This window comes from Miscanthus floridulus, chromosome 1, assembly GCF_019320115.1.
Source record: "Miscanthus floridulus cultivar M001 chromosome 1, ASM1932011v1, whole genome shotgun sequence".
Classification (NCBI taxonomy): Eukaryota; Viridiplantae; Streptophyta; class Magnoliopsida; order Poales; family Poaceae; genus Miscanthus; species Miscanthus floridulus.
The window spans coordinates 163,029,690-163,047,355 of NC_089580.1; the positions used below are offsets into that span (position 1 = coordinate 163,029,690).

Genomic DNA, 17,666 nt, shown 5'->3' on the forward strand with positions numbered 1-17,666 from the left:
GAGCTGATGACGGTATGTGGCCTGATGTGCCAAAATTGATCATCTAGTTCTGACTTTGCCCCGTCGGCTATTGTACATGTTGTATTGATGGTCCATGATTATACTGTACCTGATTCGTAGTAGTGTCTAGAGTTTGTTCAGATGAACCTTGAAGTGTCTGGACATCACCATTACCAGCTGGTACTGCTTCTTGATGGCTGGTACTAACTTGATTAGTCCCTTAAGTCAACGGATCTAGAATGTTGTAACAAGTCGATCCAACCTGACCAACTAGAATCCCATGAATCGCCTCTTTCATGGCGTTGTGAAATACGTCAACGAAACCTTCATTGTGGCTTGATATGGCATCACAAATAGATTTGTCTATAACTTCTATAAAGAAACGTCTGTCTTCAGCTTCAACTGTATCTGTCTGCCTGTGTAGTAGAACTCTTGGTAGTGGAAATTTCTGAATAATTATGCTGTCACATATTTTGGTGTAGAACAACAAACACTTCTTTTGAAATTCTTCTATAGCCTTGCCAATGGTATCATTATCCTTATCAGGTAGGTCTTCATAGTGTACCATAAGGATGTTGTCATTGTTGTGAGCCGCCATGACAATTGTGGTGTCCCATTGAGCATGCCAGAAACGTGTGTTGACATAGAATTTTTACCTCCATGCCGATGACACACGCAGCAAGCTAGAAGGGTCTGCTCAATGGAGTAGATTTGCCTAGCTTCAGCGCAATGGTGGTCAATCTTGCGCAATCCTCTCGAGACGTGCCAGTCAATTTGACCTTACAATTGACAAGGAGACAAAGCTTATCAGTAATTAAGGGCAGAACATGCTGATGTTGCCAGACAGTCCTGAATGTGCGGCTCTGAGAGCCAATATAAGAGGAAATCGATTAAAAAGCCGATCCCAACATGTTCACAAGAATGAATCGATTAAAGCTCATGGGGTTGTATAAGAAGGATCAGTTATCATTCAGGATAAATGTTATTTAAGCAAATATTAATCAATGGTAATAAGATATCAATGATGATTGGTTTATACTGAGCCAATGATTATAAGTAACCAAACTCCTTTTATTTAAAGAAACAACTCAACACCTCTTAACCATTTAATAAAGGTAAATCTAATGAACATGTTAGATCTCATCTATTCCCATGACCAGTGGGGCATAAGGTAGAATCATGCAGGCCATAGAAACAACAATAGACTCGATGACCCTAACTCATTACAAATATTAGTGGGGCATGAGGCAGAATCATGTAGGCCATAATACCATAACAAGATCATGGGGCTAACATATCTTTCAACTTATCTCTACTTCAATGATCTCGTAATGTGAACTATTTGTGAAAGCATTCGATATCGGCTAAACAGCCGATTCAGACATAGCGCACAGTTAAGGTCATGTCTTCTCAGGAACAGGTCTACTAACTAATGATCCCCACTCCATGGTGCCAACAGTGGGGTGAGAGGTAGAATCCCACATGCCATGATGATGGGCCATGGAACGGTTTTCATTAACTAATAGATCTACTCAAGATCAGACATGCCTTAACCGCACGCTATGCACGATTAAGATTGACGCAAAACAGCCGATAAAAAACATAACTCATCGCTTAAGATGTAGATTAGATCAGTTTTAGATTAGCAAATGATGAGTTAAACAAGTTATAAGGCCGATCCAGATCAATCTCAATTGGGCAGAGTGATATTGCTGTAATTAGATAAATAATGAAAGCAATAAGCAATATCGGTAACTTAATGAATCTACCAAAGACTACCATACTAAGGAAGAGCTAATAACTTGACCTTGATCTAATTCAAGCAGTGGGGTGTGAGGTAGAATCACACAGGCCATACTTGAATTAGATAAGAATCAATAACTAGCCTATACCAGAGTCGTAGTGGGGGGCGACTGGATCGATGCAGCCATTTAAACAGAGGTATAAACCATGACGGTACTTACAAACAAGCAGTGGAGGTTGACCGGATCAATGCAGCTGTACTCGCTAAAGAACTCGCCAGGATCTACTCTACTCCTACTCCTAAGGGGTGGCTAGAGCCGAAAAAAGTAATTGACTTTGTATTTGATTGATTGTTGTCTTACAATAGCCGGGGTTTGGTATTTATACCTAGAGCCTAAAAATGAATCCTACTCGAGTATGACTTAATATAATTGTTTGGCATGAAAGAAATATTCCTATCTTAAGATAACCTGGACTCTAATCTTTCCCCTTTTGTAGAGTCCGATATGTATCTTCTTGACGCCAATCATATCCTATCATCGTTATCTGCTGACATCATTCGAAGAGAATGGATCCAGTGTTGTATTTGATCTAGCAGATATCAATCTTTACTCTATCGATTCCTTGATTGGCATAATTCTAGAAGCTTGTGAGTTCCCACGCTCTTCTCCCAAATTTTGGTGTAAACACCCTCTTTGTTGAGAGAAAACCTTTGGCTACCCAAACACTTTAGCAAGCAGGCATCTCCACCATAGGCATTGCCTAAGGCATGAGTGAGCTCATTCACCTCCTTCTTGAGGGTCTCATTTTTCACCATTAGTGAGGCATCATAAGTGAGACCATCACTCAAAGGTGAAGTAGAAGTAGTAGTGCTACAAGAAGTGTTAGTGAGAGCAACTACAATGGGTTTATTAAAAGGTTCATCAATAATATCACATGTTAGTCCCACATCACAAGACATAATCACTTGCTCCTTCTTGGCTTCCTCTATTTTGACTTGCTTGATGAGAGAGGAGTGAGCCTTTTCAAGCTTAGAGTGATCTTTGCCAAGCTTCTCATGGGTTTCCATTAGCCTCTCATGAGTGGCATTGAGCTCATCAAAGGATTGCTCAAGAAATTTGATTTTTTTGCGTAATTCTTTACACTCCTTTCTCTTTATTTCAACGCAAGTGTACACTTGCTCACACATGTCCAAGAGCTCCTCCTTGGTGTACTCCTCCTCCTCCTCATCATCATCATCACTCCTACAAGCATCACTTTCACATTTATCATCATCACTCACATCATATTTTACCTTGGTAGGCTTTGCCATGAGGTATGTCGATGGAGTGTCGAAGATGGAGGGCTTGTTGTTGATGGCGATGCTTGCTAATGCTTTCTTGATAGATTTTTTGTCATCATCACTAGAGCTATCACTATCTGAAGAGCCATCACTATCCCATGTGACCACATAGCCTCCACCTTTCTTCTTCTTTTGGAAGGTCATTCTCTTCTCCTTCTTCTCCTTCTTTTCTTTCTTGTCCTTGTGCTTCTTCTTTTCATCCTCATCATTGTCACTATTGTAGGGATAATTTGCTACAACGTGATCGGGGCTCTTGCAATTATAGCATCTTCTCACATATTCTTTGTTTTTGGTGTGATCTCTTCTCTTTCTTGCATCATACCCCTTCTTTATGAATTTGCCCATCTTGCACACAAATAGAGCCATGGCTTCATCATCAATGTCACTAAGATCCTCATCATCACTTGATTCTTTCTTGGACTTGCCCTTGTTCTTGGATGATGAGCTAGCCTTGAATGCTACACTTTTCTTCTTCTTGTCTTTGTCTTCCTTCTTGTCATCCTTGTCAACCCTCTATCTTTCCACATGGTGTGTCTCTTATGTCATAACATCACCTAGTACTTAGTTAGGGGTAATCTCCTTCAATCCACCTCTTATGATAAGCAATCTCAACATCTCAAATTTTGGAGGTAGGCACATCAAGAACTGATGAGAGACATCATCATCCTTGATCTTCTCTCCCAATGCCTTCAAATAATTGATAATCACTTGCAATCGATAGAACATCTCTAGAATGCTCTCATCATCCTTCATCTTGAAGCTTGTCAACTTATCCTTGAGGATGTACAACTTGGCACTCTTCATCGCCGGTGTACTCTCATATGTTTCTCCAATCTCCTCCACACCTCATTAGCTCTTTCATAATCCTTGATTTGCTCAAACATCTTAGAATCAATGGCATTGTATATGGGGTTCAGAGCCATTGTATTGCATTACTTGTTGGTCTTGTCTAGATTGGTGGGATTGTTAGGATCAATAATAGCATAGTCATTCTCGGTCACATCCCATACTTAATCATTGATTGAACCAAGATATATCGTTATCTTTCTCTTCCAATAACCATAGCATGTGCCATCAAAGAATGATGGTTTGCCCCCCCACATGATTGAACATAACTTGAGCCATAATTTGACACCGAGGTTGTTAAGCCTTCAATTAAATGGTGACCATGGCTCTGATACCACTTGAAAGGTCCTAATATGACTAGAGGGGGGATGAATAGCCTATTTAAAAATCTACAAATCAACTAGAGCAATTAGTATAACAAATAGCGAAATGCAAACTTGCTCTAGCTCTACAAGAGTTGTAAGCCACCTATCCAACAATTCTAGTTGCTATGATCTCTACACACATAATTTGTTATGTCACTACTCACTAAGAGCTCTCACACTTACTACACTAAAGAGTTCCACTAGATGAACTTAAAACAACAAAGCAAGCTCTCAATTCTAATTGCACTAAAGAGCTTGCTATAATTAGTTTGCAAGAATATAAATAAGTGAATAGGGTGATTATACCATCGTGTAGAGGAGTGAACCAATCATAAGATGAATACTAAATCAATCATCGGGAGAATACCAAAGGGCAAGAGACAACCAATTTTTCTCCTAAGGTTCACGTGCTTGCTGGCACGCTAGCCCCTGTTGTGTCGACCAACACTTGGTGGTTCGGTGGCTAAGAGGTGTTGCATGAACCTCATCCACAAAATTGGACACCATAAGAACCTACCCATAAGTGGGGTAACTCAATGACACAAACAATCCACTAGAGTTACCTTTCGGCGCTCTACCGGGGAAGGCACAAAACCCCTCACAATCACTACGATCAGAGCCAGAGACAATCACCAACCTCTGCTCAACGATTCCTGCTGCTCCAAGCCTTCTAGGTGACGGCAACCACCAAGAGTAATAAGTGAATTCCACAGTGAAACACGAATACCAAGTGCCTCTAGATACAATCACTCAAGCAATGCACTTGGATTCTCTCCCAATCTCACAATGATGATGGATCAATGATGGAGATAAGTGGGAGGGCTTTGACTAAGGTCACAAGGGTGCTATATCAATGTAAATGGCCAAGAGGGTAAGCTTGAGCCGGTCATGGGGCTTAAATAGAAGCCCCCATGAAATAGAGCCGTTGGCTCCTTAATCCACTAAAAATGAGGAGATCGGACGCGCTGGTCAGATCGACCGGACGCTGGACCTCAGCATCCGGTCGTGTGATGTGCGCCACATGTCCCTGCTTCAAACGCTGATCGCTCGATCTCAATGGTCATCGGTACATTTAAGTTGTGACTGGACACGCTGCTTCGTAGTGACCGAAGCGTCCGGTCATTTCTAGTAAGCATCCAGAAGCGTAAAATCATGACCAGACGCGTCCAGTCATGCCTGACCGGACTCACCCAGCGTCCGGTCACACGGCGTCTCATCTGTGCACTGCCACGTCAGTAGGACCGGATGCATCCCGTCAGCGTCCGGTCACTAAGTGACCCAGCGTTCGGTCGAAGACCGACGCCAGAGTCTTCACGCTTCCATTGATCGAACGCGTCGGTCCTACCGAGACCAACGTCCGGTCACTTACAGTGACCTTCGTCTTTTTTGTATAGAGCGCCGATGGCACCGTCGGACTGTCCGCACTCTATGGGAGGACACTCCACCGATGAAGTTCCTATCCCTTACTCAAATGTGCCAACCACTAAGTGTCTCACCTTGTGTACATGTGTTAGCATCTTTTTACAAATGTTTTCAAGAGTGTTCCACTCCACTAGATGCTAAATGCATATGTAATGAGTTAGAGCATCTAGTGGTACTTTGATAACCGCATTTCAATACGAGTTTCACCCCTCTTAATAGTATGGCTATCGATCCTAAATGTGATCACACTCACTAAGTGTCTCGATCGCTAAAACAAAATGGCTTCTACTATTTATACCTTTGCCTTGAGCCTTTTGTTTCTCTTTTTTCTTTTACAAGTTCAAGCATTTGATCATCACCATGCCTTCACCATCATCATGATCTTCACCATTGCTTCATTACTTGGAGTAGTGCTACCTATCTTATAATCACTTTGATAAACTAGGTTAGCACTTAGGGTTTCATCAATTAACCAAAACCAAACTAGAGCTTTTAGGGGTTCTGAAGAAGCTTGATTACTTTAGATCATGGTTTTTCTGGCAGAATGATGACAACAAGAAAAAGTATAGGTTGACTAAGTGGAAGGTAGTTTGTAATCCGAAAGACCAAGGAGGGTTGGGAGTTTTAAATTTAGATGTCCACAACAAGTATCTCCTAAGCAAATAACTTTTTAAGCTGACTAATGGAGATGGAGTATGGCAACATATACTTAGGAATAAATATCTTAGTGAGAAAACTTTGACACAGGTTCAATACATGTCGGGAGATTCTTAGTTTTGGGCTGGCCTCATGAAGGTCAATGGAGAGTTTCTCTCGCTAGGCAAGTTTGATCTAGGTGATGGGTCTCAAGTGCGATTTTGGGAGGACTCGTGGATAAGATCGCGTCCACTAAAATCTATCTTTCCAGCGCTATATAACATTGTTAGGAAAAAAGTGCTTCTGTAAGAACGGTGTTATCCATGGCACCGTTAAATGTAATTTTCAGGAGATCTCTGGTAGGGGTTAATTTATAAGCGTGGCACGACGTGGTTGCAATGGTGCTCAATATACAATTAACAAATCAAAGAGATCGCTTTGTGTGGGGGGCTACACCAGAATGAATTATTTTTGGTAAAATCCATGTACAGAGCCTTATTGACAACAGAAGCTGCACCCTATAACACTTTTATTTGAAAACTGAAATTACCTGTCAAAATCAAAGCTTTTTTGTGGTACTTGTATAAGGGAGTAATCTTAACAAAGGACAATTTAGTAAGGCGGCAATGGCGAGGGGATAGAAAGTGTTGTTTCTGTTCTTCTGACGAGTCTATACAACATTTTTTCTTTGACTGTCATTTTGCTAAATTCATGTGACGAACTGTTCATGTTTTCTTTAATTTATTTACAGGCTGGTTAGATGGAATAAATAGAAAACTGAAATATAAGATTCTTGTGGGTGCAAGTGCAATTTGTTGGACGATTTGGTTAACCCGGAACGATATATTTTTTGACAAGGCCACAACACCATCCTATTTGCAGGTTATCTTCAGGGGATCTACTGGACCAGGTCCTGATCCCTATTTCAGAAGGAGGATCACCAAATGATAAAGATGGGATGCAGAAATATTAAGACAATCGCGATGGAGGTGTTTGCAAGACACGGTTGGAGATTTAGTAATAGAATTGCTCTATAGATGTTGAGTTTAGAAACTTGTCTTTTATTCACTTTGGATCAAAACTTTGTGTTTGAGATTGCGTGGACCGTAGTGTTTGTGTTTGTAATAAGGAGCAGCTATATACATTGGTTGATGCAGAAGCTAAAATATTAATATATTCTCTTTTCTTAAAAAAAAAAACATTCACCCCAGCTTCTAAAAAAAAATGGCATGCTTCAATGCTCTCTCTCTCGCGCGTTTCCTCCAAGTGTGGACGAGGCCGAAAGGGCCAAAGCCCATATCGCTAAGCCCACGCTTTCACTTTCCCCAGTGACCCCGGGACCCTTCTTCTCTTATTACCAGAATACCAGTTACCACTCTTCTGGCCTCGCGGATAAGAGACGAGGGCTAACAAACCAAAGCCCCCTCCGCCCAAAACCCCACGCGAGCTCCCACTCCCATCCGGTCCCATCCATGGCAACCGCCACCGCCACCTCTTCCTCCTCGCTGACCACTCCTCTCCTCCGCCCGAACCCCAATACCAACCCCCCTCCCAGATCTCTCCAACTCCTCAGGTTTCTGTCCGCTTCCTTCGCCTTCCTCTTCCCGCCCTCTCTGCCGGCCCTAACTTTCCATCCGCGTCTTGCAGGAGCAGGAGGTGCGCTCGTGCCGTGACTGCCGCTGTAGCCGGAGGCGCGGTGCCTTACGGGGCTGCTCCGCGGCGCGGGATTTGGTCGATCAGGTGGAATTTGTCTTGAGCCCCTTCGAGCTTCGCGCCGTCTGCCTGAAATGGGCTTCGTTAGGTGCCACGGGGTTTCTGATGTTGCTTGTGCCTGTGTTAGGGATGACTTGGTGGTGCCGAGGTCGCCGTACTTCCCAGTAGAGTCTGCGGCGGGGCAGGAGCGTGGGCCGTCGCCCATGGTGATGGAGCGGTTCCAGAGCGTCGTCAGTCAGCTTTTCCAGCACGTACGATGGCACTGTATTTTGTACGAGTGTTTGGCCTCCTTACTAGGATGGGTTTTACTGGATTGTATTGTGAGGTTTGTGTGTCTATATATCTGTCTCTGTGCAGAGGATTATCCGGTGCGGTGGCCCTGTTGAGGATGATATGGCCAACATCATTGTAGCACAGCTGCTCTACCTCGACGCTATTGATCCCACTAAGGTGAAAACGAAGGGGAAAACTGTTTGCTGCTGTAATTCCCATGTGAATAGAGCATGCTTGTGCTTTCAATGAACCTTTGTTTGTTGATGCCAGACAGTGAACCACCATTGTAGTACTAAACTTTGTATAGTGCTTCTTTAACTTTCTGTGGTGCGCAATTGGGTTATACCATTGTGACCACTGAACTTGTAGGTTTAGCCAATGTTGCCATTTCATCTAGCTAGGGACTCAACTACATAACAATTATATTCTCAAACATGGTTTCTTACTTCCATCTAGTGCTTGATTCTTGTCAATTTTCCTGTAGGATATCATTATGTATGTGAATTCGCCAGGAGGGTCAGTGACAGCTGGTAATAGCTCATCTAACATAGTGTGTTTGCGTTAGCTGCTTCAGTTAAATACTAATGCATTTTCGTTTTCTGTTAGGAATGGCTATATTTGATACAATGAAGCACATCAGGCCTGATGTATCCACTGTTTGTATCGGACTAGCTGCAAGGTACTGAACACAAATTCTGCTGAATGATCATCAATTGATTCAGTGCTTTGTTCATGATCTTCATCTTCATGTTTGACTATTTGAGCCTGGATTTATTTTCCCTATGTAGTTCATTCTGTTCTCAATGTGGAAAGCACAATTCATCCTTTGTGTTTGCAGTAATTGAAATGTTCAGTTCATAGTAACCTGCTTAGTCTGGGATTTGGGATTGTAGTAACTAGAATGTTTATGGCCTTGGTTGTGCTAGTATAGTTCTTGTTCGCAGACAAGACTTGCATGGCGTGAGTTTTTTAAACTACCATAGTACTGTATCTTCAGTTAAGTAGGTGAGTTCTCAAATTACACAATTGTCAACTCCAGATGGATAAAGCAGCAATGTGCTTTTTATTTTGCATACTTGCCCTGTGTTGAGGTTATTATTCAGCAAATTCACCTTTTGTAGCAAGCATGCTCAGTGATTATCTGCACAGAAATGCCTAGTAATTTAATTTCCATTCTAATTTTGGTACATGTAGTTCTGCTATGAATAAAAGGTACGAATGAAGTATGCTTTCACGAAATAAGCATTATGTATAGCTTTTAGTATTTAATATTTTAGTGTTGCCATAGATAATTAAATATAGAATGTTAGAGATCTAATTTGTGTTTCAGTTTTACGGTTTGTTGGTGTGAACATGTTTATTATTTATTACTGAGATTTTGTGACCATTTCTTATTATTGTTTAACTCCAAATTATGTCATGCCTCATGCAATGTTATCTTTTATTACCTGGAGATTCTTACACTCTTTCTGCTGTTTGATGTTTCCTTTTGGCAGTATGGGAGCTTTTCTACTTAGTGCTGGGACCAAAGGTAACAGTAGTGATTGCTAATAAAATACATGTAGGTGTAACTTACATATCCAAGCTTCATTATAGAAGTCATAAAATTGGTGAAAATATAATGCAGGAAAGCGATACAGCTTACCAAACTCGAGGATAATGATCCATCAACCTCTTGGAGGGGCCCAAGGACAGGAGACTGATCTTGAAATTCAGGTAAATTCGCAATGTGGGACTATGGAAAATGTCATGCTTTTTCTAGACCAGTGCAGCATCTTAACCAAAGATATTCTCAGTTCTCATTTCTTCTCAACAAAGATCCTTATTTTCTGATTTTCATACTCAGCTGGGCTTCCGGTTGTTATATATTGCATTTTTTATCTCTATATATTGCAATATTGTTATTGTTACAGGCCAATGAGCCCCGCTTTTGGCAACCGAGTAAGAATTACAATTGTTATTTACACCAGCAGTTGCTGATCCTCAAGTTTCTGATTATTTTCTTCAGGCTAATGAGATGCTGCACCACAAGGCTAACTTAAATGGATACCTTGCATACCACACTGGGCAGCCCCTGGATAAGATCAATGTAGATACTGACCGCGACTACTTTATGAGCGCGAAAGAAGCAAAGAAGTATGGCCTTATTGATGGAGTAGTCATGAATCCCCTCAAGGCCCTTCAACCACTTCCAGCTTCCAGTTAGTCATGAAGTGTGCTAGAACTCCGTCAAACATTTTTGTTTATTGTATCAACGTTTCTGTTGGAACTGAGTTTGCACTGCGGTGTTTCTATTAGCCTGGCTACATAAATATTCTACACCCAGAGGCGTCAAAAGATTGTAAAAAACAAGATCACGGTTAGGATATCCATCCTTGGCGATGGAGATTGGAATCAAATTAACAGTATTAAAGAGCCTGGCTACATACTAATATTCTACATCCAGAGGCGTCAAAGATTGTAAAAAAAAAAGATCTACGGTTAGGATATCCATTCTTGGCGATGGACATTGGAATTAAATTAACAGTATTAAAGAATTGTAGCCTATTTGTTTGAACTTATCAGCCAGCTTATCATCTAGAATATATAGTATTTTTCTTCCATAATAAAACAACTTTAGTCAGCTTATCAGCCGGCTTTAATACTAGCCGAAAAGGCTTTGGTTTCCCCACCTATGTACTCCATCAATAACAGGGATGTCTTCCGTTTGGAATTGCGAATGGCATGTTTTATCGGGCTTGCTGGCGTCGGCTGTCTGGACGTCGACGTCTGCAGTTTGTTTAGTGTGTCCCCCCGCATTGAACGTCATCAGCATCGAGAAGAGGGTGTCCCCCCCGCATTGAACGTCATCAGCATCGAGAAGAGGGGGGAGTGTGTGGTGGATGCCTAGCCGGCGCTGGCCTGGGAAGAGGAGACACCGAGGAGAGTCAACAAAAAATAGTGAGGGAGATGTAACACCCGATCTACTTTTACAACATCTAGATACAACATTTGCAACATATATCCGAAGGCAGATGAAATACTTGAAACATGCATATGAAACACTTGCAAAAACACATGAAAACCATTGTAAAATATATGCAGCATCCAAATAAGCACGCTTGCAACATAGTCTGGAAAAACAGATGAAACATTTGGAACAAATGCTTGCAATATATGTGTACGACCATTGTAACATATGCAACATCCCGATCTACTTTTGCAACATCCGCATGAAAGACTTGCAACATATCTCTGAAACATCTGAAACACTTGAAACGTATGCTTGCAACATGTCAAGCGCGACACTCTAGTGGGCGGCGACCACCATGTCTGGCGAGCCTCAAGGCGGTCGCGAAGTACGGCACGACCACGACGCCCTTGCCATCTCTAACCACAGGAGGAGATGATGAGGATGCCAGTGTCGGCGCATGCGATGAGGCAACGTATGCGGGGGAGAGAGACCTTGTACCTGTACCCGAAGCGGAAGCCATCTGAGGATATGAGCAACACCACGGGTTTGGGGAGCTTGGAGAGCGCCCACGTGGCAGCGGACGTCACGGTCACGACGGTGAGGGGCGGGCGGAGCAGGACGAAGGCCGTGGCGGCGGCGAGGGCCATGTTGAGGAGGAGCAGGAGGCTAGGGTGTGGCCACAGAGGAGGAGCAGGAGGCTAAGGAGAACGACGGTGGGCTACGGTGAGTCGCTGGGGGTCCGGACCTCGACTGAGTGGGGCGGAGACGCCATCGGGGCGATGTTTTGACTGCTAGACTTGGGGAGAGTGGGAGTGGACTGGATCTGACAGAAGCATAACGTGCGCACAGCTGGTGGAGTTGGAAGGCGTCGTCCGAACATATGCCCGCACCGCAGCATTACCGATATTTATCACAGGGATGTCTTCCTTTTCTACACGACTGATATCTTCCGTTTTAGGTCAACAGGTAACAGTGATAACTTATGTTTTAGGCCCTACGGCGGTGGGCTACGGTGAGTCGCTGGGGTTCCGGACCTCGACTGAGTGGGGCGGAGACGCCATCGGGGCGATGTTTTGACTGCTAGACTTGGGGAGAGTGGGAGTGGACTGGATCTGACAGAAGCATAACGTGCGCACAGCTGGTGGAGTTGGAAGGCGTCGTCCGAAAATATGCCCGCACCGCGGCATTACCGATATTTATCACAGGGATGTCTTCCTTTTCTACACGACTGATATCTTCCGTTTTAGGTCAACAGGTAACAGTGATAACTTATGTTTTAGGCCCTATTTGGAACACGGGAATTTCACCATTCCACGAATCGGTTCATTTTCATTGACGGGAAACTATTAGTTCATTTTTGAAAAAACAAAGAAATGTGAAAGTTTCCCGTGTTCCAAAAAGGCCCTATAGAAGAGAAACACGGATGGAACCAGCTGGGTTTGGAAAACCATGCTATTGACCATCTTTTTGTTCGGAGTGCCAACTCAGGTTCTGCAACACAAACAAAGTGCACGCTGTAGCAAACATATACATGAAATTCTTAATCAACAAAACCCTCCAGAGGGAGATTGTGAATTGAGGATTCTGGTCTTAACGGCAGCCAAACAAAGTGCACGCTGTAGCAAACATATAATCAGATCAGAAGCTTCAAAACTCAGCAATTTTCCATCAAGTGTACTACATACAAGGGGGTATTAATAGTACCGTCCCATTTTGATTTCATCTATTATAACTAAACAACAGCCATTTACAAATCTTACGGGGTTATATAGCTTATAGCATATGCTCAGTAAGAGGAATGAGTCATCTCTTACATCCAACTTATGCACAATCCCTACTCAGAACTTGCCCTCAATGAAACCGCCCAAGCCATTTATTTTTAAGAACTTCTTGATCACAAGTGCCATAATAGCAAGAGTCAGCCCAAATGCGGCCAAGGTCAATAGTCTGTCATGCTTTGGCTTCTGGATCGCAACAGCAGGATTCTGCAGAGACGAAGGAACTCTTGGAATGTTTTCTCTACGGCTCGCTTCAGGCACATGATGGTTGGCAACCTCAACTGCTGAGCCTTCACCAGTGTTTTCTGCAACCGGCGATTCAGATTCAGGCACAGGATGGCCACTCAAAGAGCCTGACATTGACCCAGATGTGTAGTCACCTTCATCTACCTTGTCTGCATGCTCATCAGAAGAGTCAGGTGCGGGTAATCGGTTAGACTCCTCGTTTGGCACATTTGGTAACGCTTGGGGGACAGAAGGAGCCTTACTGAGCATTTGCTCATGGATCTGTGGTAGAAACAGTACGTCGTTAAAAGATAGAGAAATGGCACACATTTTGTGCCTGAGGTTCGACTAGGAATTACCTCATCAATTAGTTTCTGACGCTCTGGGGAGCCAAATTTTGGCGGCGCTTCACGTGATTTTATAGCAAGTGCTCGTCTATCTTCCTTTTTGTAATCCAGCGAGCCCAATGCCCCACCAGGGTTCGTTGGCATGAATGCAATCAAGGCTACCAACGCTGTGCGGACTGCAACAAGACTTGTTTAGTTTAGCACTTAAAAGTTAAAACTTCTGTTTAAAACAAAATCAAACCATTTCACATTGAATAACAAAATGTATTCCATAATAGTCACCATCTGATGATTTGCAAATACAGCACCAAGCTCATTTACAAAGAAGCATACGGAAGTAACAAATATCAAATTAACTATTTCGCCTATTTCCAAATTATAGCAACTGAACAAGAAAAAACCATTCCAATTGAAATGCAAATAAACTAAAAAAAAAGCTATCGACAAATTGTTGAGTTGAAAACCAAATGTCAAAAACATTGAGTGCTTTTATAGATAGGGTCATACTAATTTAGTGAATGTACAACATACTCCAACATGCATTAGGGGCTGTTTGCTTGGCTCCCAGGCAAAGCTGCCCAGTGCAGGAATCAACCCCAGGCATCCAGGCGGGGCCAGGATTGCTGCCTAGCAGGGTGTGAAGCAAACAAGCCCTTAATAGTTCCCAACTAAAAGTAAACATAACATATATAGAAAGTATATGTTCCTCCTTTGGTCTGGCCAAACAGATAAATACTTGCCGCAGGACAATTCCTTAAGAACCAAAGAACCATTTTCTTTTGCACCATGCTCGTATAGTGTACATAACATATGTATGTGCACTATGAAAAAAATGGTGCCAATTTATGAAAGAGTATTAAATCACTGATATGTATTGCTATAGCTAGTGAATACAAAAGAAGGGAGTTCAAAGCATGCATGAGTGAAGAAAAGCAAGACAATGGAAGACTAATATGAACTGTAGTGTTGCACATATACACACCTGATGCCTCTCAAGTAACGACCTAATGGCACTGAAAACTGCCCACCAAAAAAGCATTACAAAATTCCATACTCTCAGAAGCAAACCAACCCTAGTACCAACTAGGGTACTATTCATATATTAATCTTAAGAATGAAGAAACATATTTACTTTTGGCCTAGCCATAAGGCAAGTACTTGCCTGATGGAAATCCAAAGACCAAAAGAAAAAGAAATTTATTTTGCACCATGCTCGTATAGCCCACAAAACCATATAAAAGTGGACGATGAATAATGGTGCCTTTCAACTTATTAGAGGGGTCTTTAGCAAACCTGACGAAGCAATTCAGCAGTCATTTATAAACAAAAGACGAAAGGTTACTCACCACTCCATGAAGGCTGCCAGTGCTCCGGGTGGTAATTAGATATGCTCAAACAAATCTTTTTCTGAATCTCAAAGCGTCCACTTGGCTGCAGCACATAGTGAAGTCAGCAACAGCTCACAAACATTGTAGTGAGATAACAGTGGGCAACTAGAACACAGATACTACCGTAAGTAGCATGAAGGACGGTGGCTTGAATGGATAATCCGAGGGTAGCTGGATCCTGCCATGATAGATTCCACCCTCAAATTCGCTCTCTCTCGGGCCAAGGATAGCAAATTGCCACTCGAAGATGTCCTCCTGCTCAAATGAATGTATTGTAAAGCTTATCAGTGTCAATCGAAAATTCGCATATTGAGATATCTTGCCAAAAATATTCCCTTCCTTCGGAGATGAAATTTAAAACATACTCCACTTGATCCGCAATCAACTACTAAACGGCAAGGTCCTACTGCTAATTGATCGCATTACCAGTTGAATTAACAGATCTAGGAAAAAAAGAAGCAAACCGGTCAACAAATTATCGAGACCCTAAAACACCAAACACCACAATACGAGGAAATACAATCAATAATCAGTCGACATTCGATTAAGGCCTGAATAGGATCAGATCGGGCAAATTTCGTTATTAAAGTGAGCGATGGGGTTGAGATTGAGACCTCGAGGGGGAGTGCCATGAAGTCGGGTGAGGGGTTGGACTGCATCTCCTTGACCTCCTGTAGGATCCGCTTCACCGCCGGGTTGCTCCGGTTGTACTTAGCCGAGGCCGCCATCACGCCTCCTCAGGTAACCCTCTATCCTCACCGCCGCCGCCGCCGCCGACCGGCGCAAGGGATGGGCAGCCTTCAAATTGGGAATCGAAGAGGAGAGAGAGAGGACGAGACACGGGAGGAAGGAGGATAGCGGAAGCGCGTTGGGATATATATATTAATATTAATTAATATTAATGAATGGGGCGTGGATAGGTCTCTGGCGCGTGGGGCAGGTGAGTAAGTTGGACCCACTAGTAGGTGACGTTTCGGTGAGAGATGACGTGGTTGGGTTGACGTGACATGGCGCGTCCCTATTGGTTGGAGGGTCGTGGGCGAATTGGTTGCGGGCGCTGTTTGTGTCAGATTAAAATCGATTCTGCTTGTTTGTGTCAGATTAAAATCCGATTTTGGGTTGTCTCTTCGGAACTGTGTGTGTAGTTAAAAAAAAAAACGATTCTCGGTTGGCCTGCCGCGAGTGGCAAAAAAAAATTACCCGGTGGCTGAACTGTGTGTAGTTTTTTTTACGGTGGCCGGCGATCTTTAACCGCGGGCTGCCTAGGCTTAGATTACCTCAAAGTTCTAAGTTTTTTCACTCTCTTTTCATCACATTAATTTTTGGATGTATACATGGAGCATTAAATATAGATAAAAAAAATAACTAATTGCACAGGTTAGTTGTAAATCACGAGACGAATCTTTTAAGCCTAGTTAGTTCATAATCGAACAAAGTTTATCAAATACAAACAAAACGTGCTACAGTGTCCAGATTACAAAAATTTACAATCTAAACAAGGCCCTAAACGCAATTCGATTTGCTGACCCCTGTATCCAAACAGGGCTAAGGTGTTTGGCGACATTTTTTTCCATTTTTTAATCATTACTTAATGATAGCTTATTGAAAAGGTTTTTACAATGCTCTTGTGCCGTATTAATTTATACCGTGACAAAACATTCCTACCGTGGTAACGAAGGGTAACTTATACCAGCGTATTCATCCTACTTTTTTTTATTGCCTCTCATTTGGGTACAGCTGTAGCATCTATTCGTACACACGCACGCCCACTCAACACACGCACACCACTTACACCACCCGTGTATAAACAAACCTATAACTATACCCAGATTTGAAGACCGCGCCCTTCTTGATATCACCGAAATCCACTGATTTCGTAGGCGACGGGCATGTCACGATCCCATTGTGGCATCACGCGCGAGAGGCAGAAATCCCAGGAAAAACCCGGGCAACAGTGAGGCACGCGAGTCGATAAGGGATCGAACTTGGGTGGGCTGCTCGCACGCCGGCGTAGCTAGCCAACCGAGCCTTGCTCGGTCCTCGCATTCATCCTACTTGGTGTGATAGTTATGCCACCCTGTTTGGCACTTTGGCGGGATAAAACTTGTCATGCCACCTTACCTATTGTGACAAGGTCAGACTTAATAAAAAAGAGGACATGTAGGTCATATATTGCTTTGAAGATGCTAGTCGGTAGAGGGGGAGTGGCTCGGCGTCATCTTTCCCGTTTTGACTTTTCTGAATTATATATTTAACCTCATCTTATATCCATGTGTATAGCAGGAAAAATATTATATTAAAAATGCTAAAACTTAATTTGGAAAGGAGGGACCACGCCGAAAAGCCTCACGGTGCGTAGCTTAGTGGTTGGACACCCATCGTGCAAAGCTACGGGTCAGGAGTTCGACTCCCTTGCCTGCATGTGCATTGTTAAAAGAGTTAAATGCATCGGCGGTTCTTGAACTTGTAAGGACGTGTCATTTAGGTCCATGAACTCTCAAAATATATATTTTATCAGCAGTATTTTGCTTACGTAGCATGCCAACATGGTGATCATTTTTACATCTAACCCCTTAGATTTACTTTTCTCTAAGAAAATAGACCCTCTCTTTTCTTCTAGACTGTCGTCCTCATC

The 17,666-nt window shown here is 42.8% G+C and overlaps 2 protein-coding genes across 3 annotated transcripts; one reads left to right on the forward strand and one right to left on the reverse strand.

The window, feature by feature from the left end:
• Positions 1-7,749: 7,749 nt before the first annotated feature.
• On the forward strand, positions 7,750-10,764 carry LOC136500243 (ATP-dependent Clp protease proteolytic subunit 5, chloroplastic-like). Its single transcript, XM_066495608.1, has 9 exons — positions 7,750-7,927; positions 8,002-8,094; positions 8,195-8,318; positions 8,425-8,517; positions 8,825-8,870; positions 8,947-9,019; positions 9,837-9,871; positions 9,968-10,056; positions 10,349-10,764. The coding sequence occupies exons 1-9, from the start codon at positions 7,827-7,829 to the stop codon at positions 10,544-10,546; spliced, it is 852 nt and encodes a 283-aa protein (XP_066351705.1). The 5' UTR covers positions 7,750-7,826; the 3' UTR covers positions 10,547-10,764.
• A 2,150-nt stretch (positions 10,765-12,914) lies between these two features.
• LOC136500254 (ubiquitin-conjugating enzyme E2 32-like) lies at positions 12,915-15,881 on the reverse strand. 2 transcript variants are annotated; one of them, XM_066495619.1, is made up of 6 exons: positions 15,646-15,881; positions 15,155-15,286; positions 14,990-15,074; positions 13,656-13,819; positions 13,462-13,578; positions 12,915-13,376 (listed from the first exon to the last, which is right to left on the reverse strand). In XM_066495619.1, the coding sequence occupies exons 1-6, from the start codon at positions 15,757-15,759 to the stop codon at positions 13,233-13,235; spliced, it is 756 nt and encodes a 251-aa protein (XP_066351716.1). In that variant the 5' UTR covers positions 15,760-15,881; the 3' UTR covers positions 12,915-13,232. The 2 variants fall into 2 exon arrangements, with proteins under 2 accessions (XP_066351716.1, XP_066351712.1); XM_066495615.1 differs by having other exon boundaries at positions 12,915-13,578.
• Between the last annotated feature and the right edge of the window lie 1,785 nt (positions 15,882-17,666).